The sequence below is a fragment of the Callorhinchus milii genome, unplaced genomic scaffold (assembly GCF_018977255.1).
Source record: "Callorhinchus milii isolate IMCB2004 unplaced genomic scaffold, IMCB_Cmil_1.0 Scaffold8, whole genome shotgun sequence".
In the NCBI taxonomy this organism is placed as follows: Eukaryota; Metazoa; Chordata; class Chondrichthyes; order Chimaeriformes; family Callorhinchidae; genus Callorhinchus; species Callorhinchus milii.
In genome coordinates, this window is record NW_024704749.1 from 18,557,520 (window position 1) to 18,581,061 (window position 23,542).

Below are 23,542 nucleotides of genomic sequence, written 5' to 3' on the forward strand. Positions count from 1 at the left end.
TATCAAATGCAAGGATTATTATTATTATTATTTCCCCCACTCCCCCACCCCAGAACAACCAGAATAACCATTAAGCTCTGGAGGTCTGACTGCTCTGGTGCTGTGTGATCTGACCTCATAGTGCACAACCCACAGCAGTGAGAGCCCAGGCCGTCATTGAAGTAGTTTCCATTGTACAAATGGTTGTTAAGCCGTTAGCAGATCGCTTTCCGTGGGTAATAATCCCTTCAAGAAAAAATAGATGATAATAATTTTGTCACTGACTCCACCACTATTTGTGGAACAACGCTGTGCCTAATTGGCTACCACGTCTTGCCACAAAGTACAGTCAATCCACCTACAGTGTATTCTGTCAAGCGCTTTGAGCCCCTTCAATTACATGATAAGGTGCTGTAACAAATGGAAGTATTATTGTTAGATTATAACTGCAGGGTCCAAATGAAGGAGTGGAGTATTAGCTGAATGCTGAGGAAAAGCATGAGGACTCTTTCTCAATGGGAACAAGATCCTTTAATGATATTCATTCATAATCCACACACCTAAATGTCTTTGGCAGGCCACAGGACCTGCGACACCAATGCTACGAGCATGACAGCAATTGTCAGCACAATGAAGAAAATTGCTGCGGCCCAGATTTTATGGCTGTGGCCCTTTAACTGCGGCTCGACTTCCGATGGGATCATGTTGGTGAGGTTCAGCATGTAGCCCAGGGTCCAGCCGATTTCAGTGTTGCCAGCCTGTTAAAAAAAGGAACACAAGATCAGTAAGAAGCGTTCACATTGCATGTACTGGTAGTTGACGCAATCTACGGGATGTTCGCAAAGTTCTGTTGCCCCGCGTTTTTTTTCTCTACAGCGCACTGACCAAAAACTGAAACGTGAAAGAAGGATGGTAATTGTGTTTAGAAGTTACTTCACTGTATTCAGCACGAGTGGTTAACTGTATTTAGACGTCCAGAGGGTCGGTGTGTGTGCGTGTGCGTGCATGTGCGCCCGTGCGAGCCGTCATTTTCGTGGCAGATAATGATCCGTCGCCATGTTTGGAGTGACACTCGTGTAACACGGGTGGAGAGACGAGGGCAAAATGCATCTCTTGGCAGCTTGTTTCAGTTCCTCAGTCGTCTCGTATCGCTGGTTTGTAACGTGGGGCAAGAGGACTTTGTGGACACAGTGAACAAATCCCCGGCACACAGTGAAGCGAAGAGAGCCAGTTACCTTTCTTTGGAAATCAATGTTGTTCCAAGTGGAGTGGTCAAACTTATAACCGTCCACCAGTAGAGTCAGTAGAATCCAGCCAGCGGTGCAGTAATCCTTCAGCCTGAACTCGGGCTCTTTTGGGTTCTCAGCCTCAGCCTAACAAGACAGCAACCAGGATGGAATCAGCAAAAAAAAAACCTGATAATTTTAACAATAGTTTACATTTATATAATAATAATCCTTGCATTTGATATAGCGCTTTTCACGTCTTCTCGACGTCTCAAAGCGCTTCACAGAATAGACTGTAAAGTGAATTGACTGTATATTTGTGGGCGAAACGAGGCAGCCAATTGCGCACAGCAGCGTCCCACAAACAGTTGTGGATTGAGCGACCAAATTGTTTATTCGAAGGACGACTTCCCTGTGAATACAGAGCTCCCACAGCATTTATTCCTTTTTCACGTTGAGCACTACAATTCAGCAAGAAAGCAGAAAGCAGATTTACCTGTGCCCACGTTTTGTTGCAAAAGGCTTCTACCGTTGAAATACTAGTTTCCAGAGAAGCCCCTGTTGAGGCCAGTTTCAAGAAATTGGAGATGTAATAAAATGCTGAGAAAGCCTGAGGACAAGGGAGAAAGAACTGAGCAAAATTGCACACCAACATCAACATTGTGCGACACAATGGTGGATCTCTTAAAGAGATCTTCTGTGCTATAAAGTTCTATGGAGAGCTCTCAATCACTGAGTCCTCTCCCGCCCTAAGTTCCATGACCGGATCAACTCCATGCTCGGCCGGCTTCACTGGTTCCCCATCCGACAATACTGACTTGATCATCCCCGAGCCACACTCCGCAATTGTAAGAACCTGTTACTTCTGTATAAAGTACTGTTTGGGCTTGAATAAACTAACCCAAATTGTAACGTTGATGGTGTTTGACCTCCTCTATAGAATTACTCTACGATCCAAACAGACTCTAAGGGAAGAAAATTTCCTTACACCAGCCACTCCATTACAAACGATGGCCTGTTTCATATCCACCAAACTCACCAAACGATCTGCCCAACTATCAGCGAGTGAGCTCTCACCCCCTCCCTCCCCACCTTTAAACCCCTCCGTAACACCTATCATTCTGAATACTTTTGGTTATCCCCTCCCCAGATCCAAGCTCAACTACCCAGTCACCTTGTCAATCTGTTGAGACATTCTCCTCAATAGATGGTGGTGGAGGGCGGGCAGTGGCGGGGAATTTCAACTCACTCATTGACAATGAAGCCAAGTTAAATAAGATATTAAGTTGTGGAACAGAGGGAAGTCTTACAATGAAGTGCCCGTTTACTGGCGGCTGATAAACTCCATTGAACGCACATGTCTGGTTTCCACCACATGCAGTAAAGTTGAAAAGCGTTCTCACAGCCTTGCGACATTCTGCTGATTTCCCTGTTCCAATGAGAGTTACACTTTGGGTTCCTTTGTAAGGTGAGGGTTTCTGGTCTGAAGTACATGGACTGTCATAGATGGAATCCAGAGTTGCGTTGGTCGTGTATCCCTTGAGGTAACAGGGGATCTCAATGGGAGCTGCCAAGTCCTTCCCCTGTCAACAGAAGTTAATGATCAATTGAGAAAAATAGTGTCATTTTAATCCATTAGGAGCCTTCACATTTTAATCCATTAGGAGGCTGTCCAGCGCCTTGGGACGTCCTCCAGACGTGCAAGGCGCTATACAAATGTAATCTTGTTGTTGTTGTTAACATGTCCAAATGCCTAGCGAACGTCAGGAGATTTAAGTACATGGACGTATATCTTCTCAAAGTGCTTCACAGAATACACCGTGAAGAGTATGGGTTCCGTGGATTCAAATATTATAACATATGAAAACACTAAAAATGCAGATGGTATATAAAACATTATAGGTTGCATAAAATTCTAAAAATATGAAAATAATATAAAATATGAAACTATTTCCCGTTTCTGATATCGCGTCCAAACCTTTAGTAACGCAGCGAGGACTCTGTTCTCGGATTGCTTTTTCCCGTGGCACAGGTAGCTGTGTGTGTAGGTGGTGTAGTTGTAGCCGTAGAGTTTAAATTTTGCTTCCATATTCTTATTGCTGATGGCTTCCCGTGGGATGAAAGTGATTTGAGTTGAGGCCCCACCGAGGTCCAGTGCTCCGGAAATTGTCGCTCCCTTTGGGTGCACCCACTCACCCTCCCAGGAATACTGGGACAAAGTGAAACAGCAACAACAATTTACATTTACACAACAGCTTTCGCCCTCTCAAAGCGCTTCACACAGCAAGCTGACTGAGAACCGACACAGGACTGAAACAAGAATTGGTTTGAGTATAGTCGACTCAGACCGGAACTCAGACTCAGGAAAAGGCCCTCCACTTTGTAATAATAATAAAATCCTTGCAGTTGATATAGAGCCTCATCACGTCATCGAGACGTCTCAAAGCACTTCAAGGAATTTACTGTAAAGTGAATTGGCTGTATTTTTTGTGGGCGAAACACCGTGGCCAATTGCGCCCAGCAGTGTCCAACAAACCGTCATGGATTGAGTGACCAAATTATTATTATTATGTTTTTAAAAAAGGATTATTATCCCCCCAGAAAGCGATAGGCCAATCGACTAACAATCGGGAACCTACTTACTGCTAGGTAAGCAGAGGCATGTGGAGTAAGGAAACTTGCATCAGGTTTTGCACCGCCTAGGAGTCGAACCCAGATACTCTCGCTTGCAATACGCTACAGTACTCCAATGTGTGAGCCACAGATGTGTATTACATCTTCAATTTCTTCAATCGGGAGGAAGCGTTAGGTACAGCAGGGCACAGAGTGCCAGATACAACGCTGAATGACTGGAGTAGGATGATCTGCTATTACTGACTGTGTCACAAACATCCCACAGAATCAACTCAACTGTCAGGTCATTTAGGGAATCCTCAGCAGCAACTAGTGAAGTTTTACTCGCTGCCCGGACTGGCTGCTGAAACAAATTCGGATCTCACCTTCAGAAACGTCTGCAGAATGTAGTTGATGGTTATCCAGCCGTACGCCCCTTCCTCATCTCCGGTTATGATCTTGGCTTTTTGGAAATTCAATGGATACGATCGGATTGTGTTCGCCACCTCCTTGAGAACCTCATCTGATTGGGCAGCACTCTGCAATCTGTGGGAAGACAACATCAACTACTGATTCCTCTTGAGCCCTGTAATACTCTTTGAGATGTTGGTTGTGGGGATTAAGGCTTGGGCCACTGTGTGTTGGTGTAGAAGGGCGTGGATCATGCCCAGAAAACAATACTTGCACCTCAAGTTTTAACAAATAAACAAAGAGAGAGGTTTATTGTGACAAGGAAGCTCTATTCTTTTTTTTTTCCACAGCCATCTTCTCCAGACTCCCCTTACCTCTGTCGAGCACCCAGTGATATACTGGTGTTCATTAGCTGGCTGCTGGTGGCCAATTCGTAACTAGGGCTGGAACTCTAAATGAGCCTGATTGGAGTCTAAAAACAACACAATGTTTTACACGTAGGCTGAGTGCCAATAACTGTAGCAAGCAGGGACAGGGTTTATCCCTCTGGCACAGTTGTTTACCCCAGTTATGTCCTTTTTACTTTTTAATGTGAATATTGGACTAAGCCTTCTGGAACTCCATCCCACAGTGTCCCTCTGCCTTGCCCACTTCCTTGCCTCCTTCAAGATCTGTCTCAAGACTCTCCTCGTTGACCGTGCCTTCGGTCACCCTCCTACCCTTACCCCCCCCCACGCCCCCCCCAACCCCATTACTGTCAGCGCCTTGGGAAGTCCTATGTAAATGTAATTTGTTGTTGTTACCAGATACCTGAGTAGCCGCATGCCTGCAGTAGCTCCCAGGTACACAATGGACTCCTTCTGTTTTTCTTTTGGGATGAAGGTCAAGATGTTGTCCAGGCAGGGCCTCAGTGACTCTCCGGCCTTTGGTGGATCCTGGGCGTAACTGGAAATCCCTGGCCCTGCGGACGTGCTAGGAATATCTTATATCGGAAAACAGCAGTGCCAGAAATTCTACGTTCTAAATTCCAACGCTCGCTATCTATCTCTTGCTCGCAAACCGCACCCGATCAGAAAAAGGCCGGTATCTAATTCCCTTTAGAAATAATCAGTGCTCACTTGACCTTCCCAGGAAAACTCTTCCACGTATCTGTCATCTGCTGGGTAAACCAATTCGAAAAGTCAAGGGAGTTTACTGTGGCACATTGTTGTGGAAATTGGCTGCTGCATTTGCCTACAGACACGCAGTCACTGCACTTTACAGTAAATCCAGTGAAGTGCTTTGGATGTCCTCCTGACGCGAAAGGCGCTATATCAAATGCAGGCTTTATTATTAAAGAGTTTAGGTGGAAACTGTTCGATTCCTTAATTTAATCTGAAAAATGCAACAGTCCAACCACTTAATCTATCCAGAATGCATAGAGTAACAGCCACCTCCCTGTCCCTTCAGAAATGAACGTAATGTTACATATTGAGCTAAAACAGGAATATAGTAACAAGAGTAGGCTATTCAGCCCCTCGAGCCTGTTCCGCCATTCTGTTAATTAGATCATGGCTGATTTGTACCTCAACTCCATCAACGCGCCTTTGCCCCATATCCGTGGATACCCTTCCCTAACAAACATCTATTCACCTCAGTCATGCTGACCCACAGGAAGCCCACTCTGCTCAACTTAATTTACCAAATGTAAGGATTAGCACGTAGTTTGATTTTCTTCTGTGCTCATCAAGTGACGCTACTGCTGAGTAACTCGTCCTGATCGCTTCTTGATCTATTGGCTGCAATAAGTCACCAGACTTGCTCGGGTGGTCGTGAAGCCAGGCCATTAGGTCATTTGACAATCGGATTTGCTTCTACGAACGTCTCTCTTATCTCAGGTCTGAAGAGAAGTATCAGTGGCTTAAGGGATATCAGAGTCTTTGCCTTGCAGCAACTTGTATTTGAATACCGTCCTTCAGGTATGATAACTGTACATACAGAGCATTTCTCAAACATGGAGCTGGATGCCAAGTAAGGGAGATGGGGGAGAACAGGGAAGTGATAAGGGTAGGTGACTATCTGTCTGGTCTAACAGGTAAGCTTTTAGGCACAATAGGAAAAGAGCACAACATTGTATCGTAGTGTTATGTCTGGAATCCTGTTTTACGTGACAGACCAAAGGGGAGTGGGCGAGGTCAAATCAAGTATTATTTTGTAAAGAAATCAAGGATTATTTTATAAAGAAGCAAGGATTATGTTATTTAAGCTGTTGACGTAGGTTTAAAGATCGTCACTTGTTAAAGCTTCGCACCTTGTGGATAGTCCTCGACCAGAGTACAGGTGTGAGGAACAACATTTCACTGACTGCTCAGTGCGGGTTAGACTGGTGTGACCGGATGTCTCATAGACAGAATGCATATCGTTCACCCTGTACCAGCTGTCAGATTCAGGACCGCAGAGCTGCCAACCCAGACACAAAAACCCAGACACCCAGTCTACACACCCTGCAAATAAACAAGCCTTTCATTAATTCTGATTGTTAGTCTAATACAGGGCTGGATTAACCAGGTAAACCATGGATTAGGGCCCTAAAGTCTGATGGGGCCTCGGCTGTGATTGACCCCTTTACCTTCTGCAGCGCCTCCCTGCTTTGAGGCTGGGAGAGGAACAGAGCTGGAGATGTGAGTCAAATCTCCAGGAGGTCAGACCAGGTATGATGTAGAGTGTAGAAGAAGGAGCCATGTCTAACAGCAACAGAGCAATAGCGCAGAAAAAAAGATGTTGATTTGGACAGTGTTGATGAATTTGTGCACTTTCTGGATTTCACATCACATCTTAAGTGTGAGAAAACTCCACGAGAAATGTGAAACGCTACAGTATATAAAATAGAATTACTTGGTGGAATCAACATTTTCCAAATGTGGCGGTGCTTTGTTTTCCAAGATGAGACTCATCAAAAACTCAACTCAGATCTACAATGATCCAGGATAGAGTGAATGCACTTGCCATCGTGTCCAATGAGCACAATTTCACACCCACCCTAAGATTTGATGATGTAATTGACATGTTTGCAACTATGAAATCACACACAAACGTATTTTCACATTGTTGCATATTTTCAGTATTAGGGCGAGGAGTGGAGAAGATTGTGAGCGGATTGAACAGAAAGTGAGGAGCCAGGCCGTGAAGTGGTTTATGAGTGAGGGTCTTTAAATTGATCCGTTCAGTAACAGGGAGCCAGTGGAGCTTGGCAACCACTGGAGTGATGGGGATGCGACTGTGTATTTTGTGGGTGATCCGCCAATCAACTAACAACCGGGTTCCTACTTACTACTAGGAAAACAGAGGCATGTGGAGTGAGGAAACTTGCCTCAGATTTTGCCCCGACCAGGAATCGAACCAAGATCTTCTCACTCGATTGCAAGGCGAGCGCACTAACCACTACCCTACGGGACACCCGATCTCCTGTGATCCCTCACTCCAGCTTTGCCCCCCTACCCCCTAGTCTTTCAGTCCTGCCTTACATGTCATGAAATGTATATTAAGAAAATCGCATACCTTCAACATCACAGGAGTGCAGCTGGCTGACGATCCCAGTTTCGTTTTCCTTATCCGCTGGCCAGTGGTATAGAAAGAGGGTCGTGTGTGTTGATCCGGCGTCACAGACAATGCCATACTGAAAGACACAGTGACAACAGCTGCTCAGCTTTCGAGCCATGTCTCAGTTGAACTTTCAAACCGCACTTACCACTTTGCCTTGAGAATAGTAAGAAGAATCCTTGCATTTGATCCCACCCTCCCTGAACCCTATTGACCCAGCTCCCTCCCTGCTGCGCCTTATCACATCTTCGAGACGTCGCAAAGTACTTTATAGAATATACTGTAAAGTGAATTGACTGTATATTTTGTGGGAGAAACGCGGCAGCCAATTGCGCACAGCACCGTCCCTACAAACAAATTGGTTTGAGTGACCAATTTATTAATTTTTTTTTGAAGGAATTTTTATCTCGGGATAAGCATTCCACCAATCGACTGACAACCAGGTTCCTACTTACTGCTAGGTAAAGAGAGGCATGTTGAGTAAGGAAACTTGCCCAATATTTCATCCTGCCGGGAATCAAACCCAGGTCCCTCGCCTGCAAGGCGAGTGCTCTAATTACTGAGCTACAGGACTCCACAGGAGATCATTCAGTTATTACCGCGGATGTGGCACATTATTGGGGCATTAAAAACCCGCTGAAAACGAGTGAAAAATCTTCATCAATCTTCGTTTTGTTTTATAAATGAGACTGACCTTCATTCCTTTGGGTGAAGGAACATCATAGATTTCTACAAGGCTCAAGATCAAGGCTATAATTCCAGAGATGAGAGCAACGCAGATGAGGCTTCCCACAACAATGTGCTTCAATCCAGCTGCCATGTCTCAGTACCTGGAAAAGAAAACCATGTTCCAAGCTCCATGAGCCAATCACCCCATCCTCATCTGGTTCTATAAGATCTTCATCCACCTGCGCATTGAATTCAACATCCTCATTCTCACCTTTAATTCCTTCCGCAATCTTGTCCCTCCCTGACCCCTATTGACCCAGCTACTCCCTTCATTCAGCCTGATTCGCGTGCCCATCCCTACTTGCTCTTCCTTTGTAATTGGTAATCCTCGCTACCACAAACCAATTCTTCCACCCATCTTCGCGTACCTCACCCAACTTTTTCTCCAACTCCAAATGTGAGGAGATGATGGATTTCCTTGGGTCCAAACTTGAAGAGAATGATCTGCTGCCTGTGCCTTTGCTGCAGTGTTCCCCTCCCCACCTCCCCCACCGTCCTCCACTTTCCCTCCTTCCATATCTTTGATTCTGTACCTACCCATCACTCATCAAATCATGTTCAACGATATGTTTGCAATCTGGACATGCCACTGAATAGATGACTCGCTATTACTGGTAAAATATAATATCTCTTTAACCAACAATAGATGATAATAAGGCATCACTTATGGCTAAATAAGGCATAGATTTCAGTTAAATATTAATCTTAATCCACATTATTCCCTCGACTGAAATTATTATTCAAAATACAAAGGCGTGTCCTTGATAAAAATTGACTTCAGTAAACAGCAAATTGCCAAACTCAGCCCAAACATTTTTGGGATAACATGTTCAAGCACAAAGAAAAATTAAGCAAAACATTTAGCAGACAAATGATCCACTTCTTTCCCATAACAATCAAATGCTGCAGTAATTTAACTCTATAGAGGTGACTAAAGAGTTTGTATTAAGCGCAGCTACTGATCCGTGTCTGATATTGGCAGGTTTACGGTATAAGAAAAAATTACTGACCCTAAAGGGTAGTTGAACACTGGTGTACTTTTCTATTTGAGTCACAAAGCTTTTTGTGATAATAAAAAGCTTTAATTCTTAATTCTTAAATTTTTGTTGGTAGGAAATCATAATAACGCCCTACATGTAGGGACTTATCTTGTCAACAAAACACGTAAAAGTGCTTCACAGGAATTACTGTAAAGTATAGTCGCTGTACATTTGTAGTCAAAAGCAGTAGCCCAATTTGCACACAGCAATGTCCAACAAACAGCCACAAAGTAAATGATAAATTTTATCTGGGGGAGCTGTTGGATACCAGCAGTTTCGAATGCAATCTTTAACATCTACCTGACAGACAGAGGGGAACTTGATTTAATGTCTCGACTCAAAGCCTGCATTTCCGACAATACAACACTCCTCCACCACTGAACTGAAGTGTCATCTTAGATTATGAGATAAAGTCCCGTCGTGGGGCTTGAACCCACAACTTGACTCGAGAGTGGCCGACTGCGACACTTTCAGAACAACAACAACAACAAAATTGCATTTAGAGAGCGCCTTTCACGTCAGGAGGACGTCCCAAGACGCTGGACAGTTGGGTCGGGACCCGAGCATTGGGGGGAAATGGTCAGGGTGAGGGGAGGGAAGGGAGGGAGCGAAGAGGGGGTAGAGTCGAGAGGGGAGCTGAAGGCACGGTCGAAGAGAAAACCTTCATGAAAATGCAAAAATCCAATTTGATGATATTTCGGCACAGGTATTTTCCTGGAAAATGCTGATCTACAGAAGGCTCATCCACCAGTTGGATACACAAGTACTTCTGCCAGAAGTTCAAACCCATTTAGTTCAGCCTGTATACATCCACATTTATCATAGTGATTCATAGAAATAAAACACCTCGACACAAGGCAGCATCTCGGAGCGCTTAACGGTGGCAGAGCCTGACGCCAAGCCGGGGGGACGGAGGAGGTAATGGTAAGCACCGTCGAAGAGGAAGGTCTTCTAAAAGAGGGGAAGGAAAAGACAAGGCAGAGTGATTGGGGGAGAGTTTAAAAGCTTCAGGGCTTAGTGGCTAATGGTAGCTTAGCCAGCCGAGGGAGGCATCGGGTCGTGGAGTAGGGAGAAAGCAGGTCAGAAAGGTAGGGAGGTGGCAAGGTGTGAAGGAATTTGTAGAATATATATATTCTAGCAAAAAGGTTAAAGTGGAAATCAAACTGTGTAAACCTCACCTTATCCGTCCAGACTCTCCTGTTTCAAGCCAACTAGGAAAAATCGTGGATGTCTCTCACCTCTATGATCACAAATGCATTGGTTTAAATGCAACATTGTGCTTTAGGTTTCAGTGGTTTAGCTTTATGTGGGCGTTTTCATACTAAATTCAACCACATAATGCAGCAATGTAAATAATCCAAATCTTAACTCTTTCAATTCCGGATGATATTGCAAATACCATCAGCATTGTGCATTTTTGGTTTTCGGGTTGTGGCAGATGCCCTTAACAACGGTGTATCTTTAGATAAAAAGATTTCACTCAACAACAAACACCATCCAAGCTCATCCCTCGCTTGAATTGACGGGATTACTTGAAATTAAATCTTGGTTTTTTTTTGTTGCCTCATTATGCTTTTGTGAGTGAGATGAGGGCTGGGTTCAAATGTTAGTATTCAAATGTTTCTCCACTGATATTTTGCAGAAAATTTAATCTGAAAAACCTGTTCTGCCCAAGACTTTCATCTGATTCACTAGTTTGGATATGGAGTACTGTAGTTCAGGTCCATTTAGTTCAGGCTGCAGACGCCTTTGTTATGAGCTAAAGTGAGTCATAGAAATAGCAAAAAGATCAAGGTGGAAACAAATTGTATGAACCTCACTTTGTCCATCCATACTGTCCTATGTCAAGCTGACTGAACAAAATCAACATCAACAACAACGTGGATTTATATAGCGCCCTCCACACCGGATGGCGTCTCAGAGCGCTTTACAGTAACGGATCCCGGCGCTGAGCCAGGGGGAGGGGGTGGAAGGTGACCAAAGGCGAGGTCGAAGAGAAAGGTCTTCGACAGAGACCTGAAAATAGGAAGAGAGGGAGTGAGGCAAAGGGAGTGAGGAAGGGAATTCCAGAGCCATGTTGCATAGTGGCTGAAGGCATGGCCGCCGAGGGTGGAGGACTCGGGGGACGAGGAGGAGGCCTGACCCGGAGGAACGAAGGCAACGGGTACTGTTTTGAGGAGAGAGGAGGTCAGAGAGGTCGGGGGGTGCAGAGAAGTGGAGGGATTTGAATACAAGGGTGAGGATCTTGAAATCGATCCTCTCTGGGATAGGCAGCCAGTGCAGTCTGGCAAGGACTGGGGTGATCGGGGAGCGGAGTTTTGTGCGGGTGAGAATGCGGGCGGCAGAGTTTTGAATGATCTGGATTTTATGGATGGTAGTGGGTGGGAGACCGGCGAGGAGGGAGTTAGAATAGTCCATCTAAGAAGTGACAAAGGCATGGACCAGGGTTTCAGCGGCTTTCGGAGAGAGGTATTGGCAGAGGCGGGTGATACGAATTCAAGATCCTCATCCTCACCTACAAGGCCATTTAAGGCCTTGCTCCCTCCTACCTCTCTGACCTACTATCCCCCTACTTACCTGCCGGTACCCTCCATTCTTCTAGCTCCGGTCTACTCCACACCCCCCGCCCTAATCACCCTAGCATCAGTGGCCGGGCCTTCAGCCTCTCAGCCCCGAGGCTCTGGAACTCCATCCCCCAGTGCCTTCACCGCTTCCTCCCTTTCCTCCTTCAAGGCCGGTTTCAAGACCTTTCTCTTCAGCCATGCCTTCAGCTCCCCTCTCAACCCCCTCCTCACTCCCTCCCTTCCCTCTCCTCACCCTGACCATTTCCCCCCTGGTTGGGTCCCGACCCAACTGTCCAGCGCCTTGGGACGTCCTCCCGATGTGAAAGGTGCTCTATAAATGCAATCTTGTTGTTGTTGTTGATGCGTCGGAGGTGGAAGAAGGTGGTGCTGGTGAGGGACAGGATGTGGGGGAGGAAGTTTATTAGGGGAGTTGACTTGGATGACTCTCACTTCTATTATCACAACCTTATTGGTGTAATGTAGTGCTGATGCCAACATTCTGTGGTGTTTTCAGTAGTTCAGCTTCACCTGGGCTTTCTCATACCATGTTCTCCCAGAAATTACTGCATAATGCAACAAACGCAAATCAAAATCCTCTTTCAATGGCAAATGATATTGCAGATACCATCAGCATTGTGCATTTTTGCTTTTCAGGTCATGGCAGAGACCCTCAAGAATTCGCTCCCACAGAAAATGCAACAGCTCAGGGCAACAACTGAGGGAATGCAGATTCCACGGAAACACAGCAAGTGCGGATTTTGCAGCAAGGTTGCTCAAGAATGAGCCAGTAATTTATTATACAACTATGTAGTGAGTATGGATTATGCAACGCAGCAAGTTCATATTATGCAAAATGCTGAGTGTATCGAGTATGGATTATGCTATAACGCAGTGAGCGCACATTATATATCAGGATATTCTGTGAAGCGCGTTGAGACGCCTCGAAGACACAATAAGGCAATATAACAAATAAAAGGATTATTAGTATAGAACACATATTTTGTACAATAATGCAAGTGTAGATTATAGGCAGGAGTGGAGTGGAGCCTGACACAACAGTATCAAATTCTAGTAGCGTCCTTGAAAATGTGGTCACTGGATATCGAGGGCAAGACATCCCTTGGTCTAACAGACCCACTGGGTGAAGGTTTCAGCGGCCAGCGGCACGCCGCTCTTCTTTTATGCTTTGTTGTTACTCACGATAAATAAAATGTCATCTGGTGGGTGTGAAGCGAATGGGTGGGATCACAGATTTATAAATCTTCACATCAAAAAAAAATTTGAACAATTTGGGTGAGCTTCAGAGAAAGGAACGAGGACTTTATTTTCAGCAGTGTGGGGTAAAGGTCCTTTCAGTATATTCTGTGAAGCGCTTTGGGACGTCCTCCCGACGTGAAAAGCGCTATATCAAATGCAAGGATTATTATTATTATTAACAACTTACATTTGTACAAGGGCGGGAAGATGTCCCAAGGCATTGGACAGTTGGAGGTGGGATCAGAAGGGTTGGAGGGCGGGGAGGGAGGGTGACCGAAGGCGCGGTCAAAGAAGATCTTCAGAAGAGCTTTGAAGGAGTCAAGGTAGTGATGCAAAGGGATGGAGTTCCAAAGGGTGAGGGCAGAGAGGCTGAAGGTCTAACTGCCCTCACCCTTTGGATGAGGTGGGCTGGGTGGGGGACATGGAGCAGGCCCACTGAGCGAGTAGAGGGGGAACAGGTTGATGCGGAGTTAGCAGGTCACAGAGGAACCCTATCCTCTGGGAGATGGGGAGTCTCTGGAGCCAGGTGAAGGTGGAGCTGATAAGGTCATGGAGCCTGGTGTAGCAGAGGACATGAGCTGCAGAGCTCTGAATGATCTACAACTTGTGGAGGGAAGACTTGGGAAGGCTGGCAGACAGGGAGTTAGCGTAGTCGAGCCTGGATGTGTTGAATGCATGGATTAGGGACTTGGTGGCCTGAGGGGAGAGGCAGTGGCGGAGTTGAGCAATGTTGTGGAAGTGGTGAAGACAGAACGGGTCATGGCACGGACCTGTTCTGCCCATTTAACAACATTCAAATAATCCCTAAAATTTCCTGGGACCCCACAAGTCCTGAAAAAGCAATTACGTGATCATCAGCGGAACTGTTAGCACTGTAAAGTAAATTGACACAGCTCAGATTTTACATTTTGATGTTCATCCTGGAGGCGTTCAGCATATAGCCCAGACTCCAACCAATTTCATGTTGCAAAATCTACAAAAAAAAGGAAAGGAGCAATTATAATAATAATCCTTGCATTTGATATAGTGTCTTATCACATTGTGAGACGTCTCAAAGCGCTTCACAGAATATATTGTAAAGTGAATTGACTATGCATTTTGCGGGCAAAATGCAGCAAACAATTGTGCACAGCAGCGTCCCACAAACAGTCATGGATTGAGTGACTAAATTATTGTTTCTTTTTTAAAAAAAATTGAAGGGATTATTACCCCAGAAAGCGATCTGCCAATCAACTAACAACAGGGTTCCTAGTAACTACTAAGCAAACAGAGGCGTGTGGGGTAGGAAACTGGAAAAGGAGCAATTAGACATAGTATGCTGTTCAAGCTCTGCTCCAGGCTGTTTGCCTACAGGGCTGGTCTATAGCAGCTTTACAGCATGACGTGGAAGCTGAGTTGGCAATGAAATGTTAGAATCGGGCCAATCATCTCTTGGTAGTCTGGTTCCCGAGCCAAGCAGATCTGTAGTACTCCAGGGCACTGCTGATGACAGACCAGTCAGTCTGGCTCATTGGCAGGTCGTAGAAGGGCAGACCAGTTATTGGGGGCAGAGATTATTTTGAATCGATTCCTGTTAACCCTGCCAGTTAAAGGTAATATGGTATGATTTAAAAGGGTGGTCTTAGCTGAACAAGCAGCGGAAAGCTTGCCGGACAATGTTTTCAGCGGCAAGCTGTGTGGGTTTAGCTGGTTAAATTCCAGTAGTACCCAACCTACACTCCCCAAGCCCTGGCTCTTGCCAACCTTAGCCTTGCACTTTCTGGGATTAGGTAAGTAGGGTGCATCCTTCCAGGGGAGAGCGTGCATTCCATTCCAGACATAGGGAAAATTCCATGTTCAGGTGGGATAAATATGTGGAACTGTCAGCCTCACTCGAAAACTCTTAAGTATGAAAATAGGTTTCTGCAAGTAGACACAGAGGATATAGATTCAAAAGGCAATTTCAGGGCAGTTACCAGGAAGTATTTCTTTTCCTAGAGCCCTGGGTACAGATTGCCAGAAAGGGTGGTTGAGGCCAGGAATACTGATCCTATTTAAAAACACCTTGACCGAGTGATTGGAAGACAGGAGGGTGAGTATTCTGGAAGGATGAGATTAATGAAGCCAAATGGTCTTCTTCATCCAAACTGATTTTGTGATCTTGTGAACAATTGTAGAAATACACATCCCAAATTAAGAGTCAATTTAAGAATTTGCCAAACTCTGCACCCTCTCTCTGAAATATCAAGGATTACTATTTTATTATAATCAAATCCCGTGAAGCAAAGAGAACCGCTACCTTTTTCTGGAATTTAATATTTTTCCAGGTGGAGTGGTCAAACTTGTAACCGTCCACCAGTAGAGTCAGTAGAATCCAGCCATCGGTGCAGTAATTCTTCAGCCTGAATTTGGGCACTTTTGGGTTCTCAGCCTAACAAGACAGCAACCAGGATGGAATCAGCTAACGGATTGACGCTTGTAACACTGAACGAGGAAAGGCCATCAAGCCACATTCAAGCTGCACAGAACTTATTCCATCGTATACTGCATACTCCCCCCACCCCTAATCCATGAATCCTATCCTCTCTTAATTGGCCCATTAGCAAAATGAGCCTAAAGTTCAGGGTTGGTTTAAAGGGGGAATAGTCTGTGTTGAGGAGACAGAGCCCAAAGGAGGGGTATAGGAACATAGGAACAGGAGTAGGCCATTCAGCCCCTCGAGCCATTCTATTATCATCATGGCTAATATATATATATATATATATTCTAATTATATTATTATTATATATTATAGTAGAAATTGCTGATCTTTCCCTAACTCCAATTAAATAACTTAATAAATAACTTAAATAATAAATTAAATAACTGCAACAATGTATGTAAGTGATACCTGGGTATTTTCGTAACAGGAATCACAACACAATACAAAATAGCATTTGTCTCGTGCCTTTCACGTCGCGAGGCATCCCAAGGCACAACCAGTAGATTGTGCTGTAGGGATCAGGAATTCTGGATGGTTTTCTCCGCACTAACCCTGGGGAGATCAAGGCAAATTTACCATCCTTGTATAGCCTTGACTGAGACCCTCAAACTCAGCATGGATCGGGATTTGAGTCAGTGGTCCATAAGATGGTGCTCTATCAATTTTCTGGGTGGTCAGCCAGGTGTCTTACACGTGCACAAACCCATCACCACTCTTAAGAGTCTCCAAACCAAGCTGGTTTTCAGAGAAGCACGTTTTGAGATCAAGTTAAAGAATTCGGTGATGTAATAAAATGCTGAGAAAGCCTGAGGACGAAAGAGAAAGAGCCGATTAATGTGGCGCATTAACATCAGACATTTGACTAGCTTGCTCCGTAAGAACATGGGAATCCATCCTGAGGGACTGTTTGGAAGCGCTGGTAACAAAAAAATCCCCAATCTCATGCTGGAGACTGGTTACAAGTCACTTTGCAATGTAGTCCTGTAACCTCCTACAGCCCCATTGACCTGCCAACTCCCTTCGCTCGGCAAACACAGGCTCGCTTCATGTTTTACCCTCCCCTGCTGTGCTGTCATCAGCAGTGCCCTGGAGTCCTGAGGGAACAGTCACCCATCACCACCACACCATGGAGAAAATGAGCTGAGTGGCTAGTTAATGTGGATCTTTGTTAGCCAGGACACTGGGTGCAAGACGTTATGGGATCTTTAAAGTCTTCTTGAACCGGCATTCAGGACCTCAGTTTAACACCTCCTCTGAAGGGCAAGAATGCAGCAGCCCCTAAGCGCTGCACCAGAGCGTTGCACCCTTAACGGAGCTCAAGTCCTATCGGGCAGTTTGAACTCACAACCTTCTGACACAGAGGCGACTGAGCCAGACTCCAAGTTAAACAAGACGCTAAGTACTATAGTAAAATAGAGCGATGTCTTACAAAGAATTTCCCATTTATTGGTGGTTGATAGACGCCGTTAAATGCACATAACTTGCTTCCATGACATGCTGTAAAGTTGAAGAGCGTTTTCACAATTTCCTGACATTTTCCTGGTCTTCCTGTTCCAACGAGAGTTACGCTCCTGTTTTTTGTCGTAAGGTGAGGGTTTCTTGTCTGAAGTACATGGACTGCCAAAGATGTAATCCAGGGTCGTGCTGGTCATGTATCCCTTCAGGTAACAAGGGTTCTCAATGGGAACTGTCAAGTCCTTCCCCTGTTGAGACAAAAGCAATTTGACAGAGAAGCACATGAGGGCTTTCTTTACAAGTGCATGTCATTAGATATCAAAAATAATAATTAATAATAATCTTTACGATTAATTTAGCACGTCTCACTTCGGGTGTTCGGCTCAAAGTTCTTCACAGGATATATTGTAAAGTGTGTTTTGTAGATGAATTTTTGGAATAGTGTAATGGAATCTTTAATGACCACCTGAACAGACAGATAGGACGATTTAATTTATCTGCAGGATTGAATAACCATGTCTAGTGTGTGTTAAGTGCTGTAGTTCCTGTTTTCCATATCGTCCAAACCTTTAATAATGCAGCGAGATCTCTCTTATTGCTTTCCTCTTTCCTGTAGCACAGATAGCTGTGTGTGTAGATAGAGTAGTTGTAGCCGAAGAGTTCAAATTTGGCTTCTGTAGTCTTATTGCTGATGGCTTCCAATGGCATGAAACTGATTTGAGTGGAGGCACCACCGAGGTCCAGTGCTCCGTGAATCTTTTCCTTCATTCCAATCTCGAACACGCCACTCTTTGAATAATGGGACACAGTGAAAGAGCAACGAAACTTTACATCTACACAGTGGATTTCACTTCGGGAGGCCCTCTCAAACCGCTTCACAAAGCTGACTGAGAACCTCTCATTCTAGTAACTACCCTCAGCTTGGGCTCTCAGAGTATAGAAATCTGCTGAGAGTGTGTCACAGACATGTATGAAGAGGCTCAGGAGATGGGCTTCTACTTTGCCCAAGCTGTGAGCCAGAGATGGAAATCCAGAGGGGTCTGACGACACTAAAGGGATCTGGCGACACTTTACCCCAGAAAAGTATTAAAGGTAATAATAATCCTTGCCTTTGCCCCAAACTAAACCTCAATCTGAGGTCCAAAAATCCAGTTTTAGCCTGGTAAAAAACTTTTCTTTTTATCAGAATTTTATCAGAATTTGTGGAAAATTGTTAAATTCGGGTGGTTTTGATGCTATTTTTCTGCAGTTCAAAAGAACCACAGTTTTGCATGCATGATCTTCAATTTTAAGACAAGATCATCGAATATGTTAAGGCTCACCACCTGGACTTGCTGCTGAAGTGAATTCAGATCTCACCATCGGAAATGCCTTCAGAATATAGTTGATGGTAATCCACTCATACATCGCTTCCTCCATTCCGCTTAAAATCCTGGCTTCTCGGAAATTCAATGGATACGATCGGATTGTGTTTGCCAGTACCTTGAGAATCTCATCTGATTGGGCAGCAGTCTGTATTCTGTGAGAAGACAACATCAGCTACTCACATCCTTTTCCCCCTCCGCCCTCTCCCCCTACCCCCATCCTATTCCTGCTGATTATACCTGATTGCTGTAATACTCTTTGAGATGTGAGGGGTTTGCGTGGGGAGGGGATGGGGGTGGGGGGGGGGGGGTGGGGGCAGGTAATAAAGTTGAAACCATACGTTTAATATGATTTATTGTTGTTGTCACTTATGCAAAGTGTGAGTTACGTCAAACTTGGATAGAATTTAAAACTCCTGAATGGGACCTTGGGCATATGTATGACCTTGTGCGGTGTTCCTCAGGGCTCTGTCCTTGGCCCCCTCCTATTCAACATCTATATGCTCCCTCTTGGTGACATCATCAGCAAACATCGGGTCAACTTCCACATGTATGCGGATGACACCCAACTGTACCTCTCTGTCTCCACCCTTGACTCCAGGACCACTGCTGTCTTGACAGAATGTCAGTCAGGCATCAGGTCCTGGATGAGAGCTAACTTTCTTCAGTTGAACATCAACAAGACCGAGGCTCTCCTGAATGGCTCCCATACCAGACTCTGGGATCCTATAACCCACATCCTCGCCCGACTCCACTGGCTTCCCATCACACAGAGGATACAGTACTCACCTTCAAAGCTCTTCTTGGCCTTGCTCCCCCCATCTCTGCGATCTCCTAACCCCCTACCATCCTGCCCGCTCCCTCCGCTCTGCGGGCTTCAGTCTGCTCCATGTCCCCCGCCTCGCTCGCCCCACTATTGGCGGGTGGGCTTTCTGCCACTCTGCCCCCATCCTCTGAAACTCCATCCCGCAGTCCCTGTGCCTCGTCCCCTCCCTTGCCTCCTTCAAGACCCATCTCAAGACCCTCCTCTTCGACCGTGCTTTCGAAATCCTTACTTCCCCCAATGCCCTCCACCCTCCCCGATCCCAAACGCCAGCTTGCGTCCGAAACTCTGACTGGCCAGTGCCTTGGGATGTCCTGCCAACGTGAAAGGTGCTGTGTACAAATGTAATTTTGTTGTTGTTGCTGTTGTTGCTTGTCCAGTTGGGGCCACCCTATCCATTATGGCTTTGGCTTGCAGGGTTAACATGAGCTAAGTGGATGACTCCCTGCCCCTGAAGTGGGTTTTGAAAGAGGTGAGACGGGGGCGAGTGGGAGGGACTCTGAGATGGATTTCGGAAAGCAGGGCCAGAATTGTTGAAAGCTCACCCACCAATCGTGGGAAGGATAGGGCCGGGGACATGGAGCAAACCACTTTGCCATCAGGTTATACTACTCATGGCTGTGCACGGTGTGTGCGTATTACTGCCCACAAAACACACAGTCAGTGTACTTTACAGTATATCCTTTGAAACGCTATCCTCCTTGGTATTGGTGCTATACCAAATGTGAGGATTATCACATTTAATTATTAATTAATTATTATTAATTATTAATTGACAGGGAAAAAAACTGGGGAATGGGAGTGTAAAACCTTTAAGTAGAATTTACTTGCATTTTATACATGAGACTGACCTTGGTTTCTTTGACAGGAGTCACCTTTTTGAGTGTCCCATGTTTCAATGTCAAGGCTATAACTCCAGAGATTAGAGCGAAGCAGGTGAAAATTCTCACAACAATGTACCTTGAACTTGTTGCCATGCCTTAATATCTAAGGCAGAGAACTGAGAGAAAGAGAGATAGAGAGACAGACAAAAGAGAGTGAGACTGTCCACAAATCTTTCCTGTGTGTATTCTTTGCCAAGGCGAAACTTTAGGCAAGTTCCCTTATTCCACACGTCTCTGTTTACCGAGCAGTAAGTAGAAATCAGCTTGTCAGTCGATTGGCACATCACTAACTGGGGGTAATAATTTCTTGTATGTGCACATGTAGAAATTGGGTGAAGATCTGGACTGGGCTTGGCTTGTGATTCCCCCATAGCCTAATACGCAGTTAAGTGCTTTGAGAAGTTGGAAGGTGCTATCTAAAACCAAATTGTATTGTGCTGTAACACAACAATAATAATCATTCTTGTATTTGTTATAGAGCCTAAAACGTCAAAGTATCGAAAAGCAGCTCATGAGAGGTGATTATAGGTGATTTATAGGCAAATGCAATTGCCAACTTGTGCACAGCGATAACATGAGGACAAATAATCTGGATAATTACCGACCAGAACAATGGCGGGAAAAAAAAACTCCTTTATCGTGAGCTCGCACTAATATGTCACACTGCCCCTCCAAACTCTCTATTTCTCCTCCTCCAGTCGCAATATGGTCATGTCTGTGACAGTTCAGTAATGGTATGGACGACAGAGCACTGAAGAAGAAAATGAATCCATGGGAATATACATGTGTCAGCCTGCCTCACTTGAGTCAGAAGTTTGTGAGTTCAAGCTCCACGTCAGAACTTTGAACTCACAATCTCGGCTGACACTGCAATTCAGTGCTGGGGACACTGCATTGCTGGAGGTGACGAGATGTTAAACCGAGGTCCCGTCCACCTGTTCAGGTGGACGTTAAAGATCCCACGGCACTATTTGAAAAGAGAAGGGAGTTTCTTTCTCCCGGTGTCCTGGCCAACAATGCCCCAGATACATTTGATGATTCACTTTGTGACTATTGAAGTGACTTCGCTGTGCACAAGTGGGCCGCCGTGTTGGCCTACAGAATGCACGATCACTGCACTCTACAGTGAATCCTGTCCTTCTGAAGTGAAGGGAGTCACAGTGTCAAATGCAGTGAAAATTATTAACAGCCAAAAGATTAAAGTAGAAATTAAAATGTATAAACTTTACTGTACCTGTCCGGATAATCTTGTTTCGCTAGCGTATTGACGGAAATCTTGGTTGGGTTGTCCTTCTCTCGCCTGCAATATTGCAAAGTTACTTTGATAAGAGGTCAGATGTTCATGTGAGGATTTGGCTAAATACTGCAAATATAAATACACTTGAAATAGACTCCTGTCTGGGTTAATTTTTATAGCTAAGTTCTACCAATGAGTACAACGTGATGCACAATCAAAAGGATCTTCACCTTAACTCTTTCAGTGCCACGAGTTCTTGGCATTGCTGCACCACCAGCTCTCTGTTGCCCTGAGTTTGCTGCTTAATGGTGGTGTGGAAAACGCAGGTAATTCACTTTGTGGTATATTCCGTGAAGCGCTTTGAGACATCTCGAAGACGTGATAAGGTGCTATATCAAAGGCAAGGACTACTATTATTATCACATGCTGATGTAGTGAGCTTTGCGTTACATATCGTTAACGAGAATTCTCATTACATTAGCCCCTTGTTGTCTCAAACTAGAGAGGGGGAGAAGGTAAAAATGACAAAAGAGAGAAAAAATAAGGCTGCAGTCCACTCACTGTTCTTTTGGAATCTTTTTCTCTTTCTCGTTGTTCCGGACTTACTTGCTGGTTTCTGGCGCCTTGCCTCTTGTTCGCTGGTACAAAATTGAAGGGCTGTGATTCTCTTACCTGTCCCCAGGTCAACATGAGCATTGATGGTTGTGGTAGAAGTGTGAATGATGAGACTTCTTTTTGGCCAAAAGACTAGGGAATCTGGGATTGTCCTCCTTAGCCCAGAGAAGGTTGAGCAGAGATTTAATAGAGGTGCCAAAAATTATGAGTGTTTTTGGTAGAATAAATAAGGCGGAACTGCCTGGTGGGTCGGTAACCAGAGAAAATCCAGATTTAAGATAATTGGCAAAAGAACCAGAGAGGAGATGAGGAGAATTTTGTTTTACGGAGCAAGTTGATTTGATCCGGAATGCATTGCCTGAAGGGTCGTGGAAACTGATTCGATAGTAGCTTTGAAAAGGGAATTGCATAGATGCCTGAAAACAAAAAAGTTGCAAGGCTAGGGGCAAAGAGCGGGGGAGTGGGACTAATTGGATAACTTTTTCAAAGAGCAGGCACAGGCACGATGGGCTGAATGGCCTCCTTCTGTGCGGTATGATTCTGTGATTCTATGATTAAAACTTCCTTGTCAAAAGAAGTTCTCATCACCCCAGCTGTCTATTCACTCCATCACTTTTGGAAAGTAGCAAATATTGAGAGACCAACTGAGCCCCAAAATAGGTTTATTTGATAAAGAATTAAATAGCATTGCTACAAACAACATATATCACATGAGTACGATTTGTCACCAACAGAGGATGCCCAGAGAATATCCATACAATCCAAACGTGCAGTTAAAAAGGATTACACTTCTCCAAATCATAGGGCGATTTCCCCATTCCCAGTAATGGGCATAAAGAGTCTTTATACCCAAAGCTGTTCCTTCCTGAACTTGGGCTAGAAAGCAAGGTTTAGTTCACAGCTTAAAATAAACAATCAATTCACTTTACGGCGTATTCTGCGAAGCGCTTTGAGATGTCTAGAAGACGTGATAAAGCACTATATCAAATGCAAGGATTATTATTATTATTTACTGAGGGGAAGAGATTGTCTCCCTTTTAACCTCACATTTTAAGAGCAAACTCCTGTTTAAAAGATTCACCAATTTGTTCCATTGACATTTTCTCTCTCACTTTACAAAAATAGATATTCTAGTTGAAGTTGCGTTCTCTCGTGTCTTGAATTCGCTCTGTTGCTTGCTCTCACGAGTCATTTCTCTTTATTTCTCATTCTGTCACATTCTATCTCTATTTTGTGTTTCCTCTCTCTCTCTGTTTCTCTAAAGCCGTGCCTCCTACTCTCTTTCCCCAGAAGGTCTCTCTCTTT

At 44.7% G+C, this 23,542-nt stretch overlaps 2 protein-coding genes across 2 annotated transcripts; both read right to left on the reverse strand.

The window, feature by feature from the left end:
- Positions 1-527: 527 nt before the first annotated feature.
- Positions 528-14,360, reverse strand: LOC103183098 (ectonucleoside triphosphate diphosphohydrolase 8-like). The gene is made up of 10 exons (XM_042337409.1): positions 14,304-14,360; positions 8,503-8,638; positions 7,767-7,884; positions 5,040-5,190; positions 4,205-4,364; positions 3,184-3,414; positions 2,516-2,788; positions 1,702-1,815; positions 1,215-1,352; positions 528-737 (listed from the first exon to the last, which is right to left on the reverse strand). Exons 2-10 carry the CDS (start codon positions 8,626-8,628, stop codon positions 540-542), a joined length of 1,509 nt encoding a protein of 502 aa, XP_042193343.1. The 5' UTR covers positions 8,629-8,638; positions 14,304-14,360; the 3' UTR covers positions 528-539.
- On the reverse strand, positions 14,300-18,875 carry LOC103183097 (ectonucleoside triphosphate diphosphohydrolase 8-like). Its single transcript, XM_007900367.2, is given in 7 exon segments — positions 14,300-14,371; positions 15,677-15,808; positions 16,591-16,665; positions 17,289-17,325; positions 17,327-17,562; positions 17,882-18,103; positions 18,674-18,875. Coding segments are annotated over 7 exon segments (951 nt in total). The 5' UTR covers positions 18,851-18,875.
- Between the last annotated feature and the right edge of the window lie 4,667 nt (positions 18,876-23,542).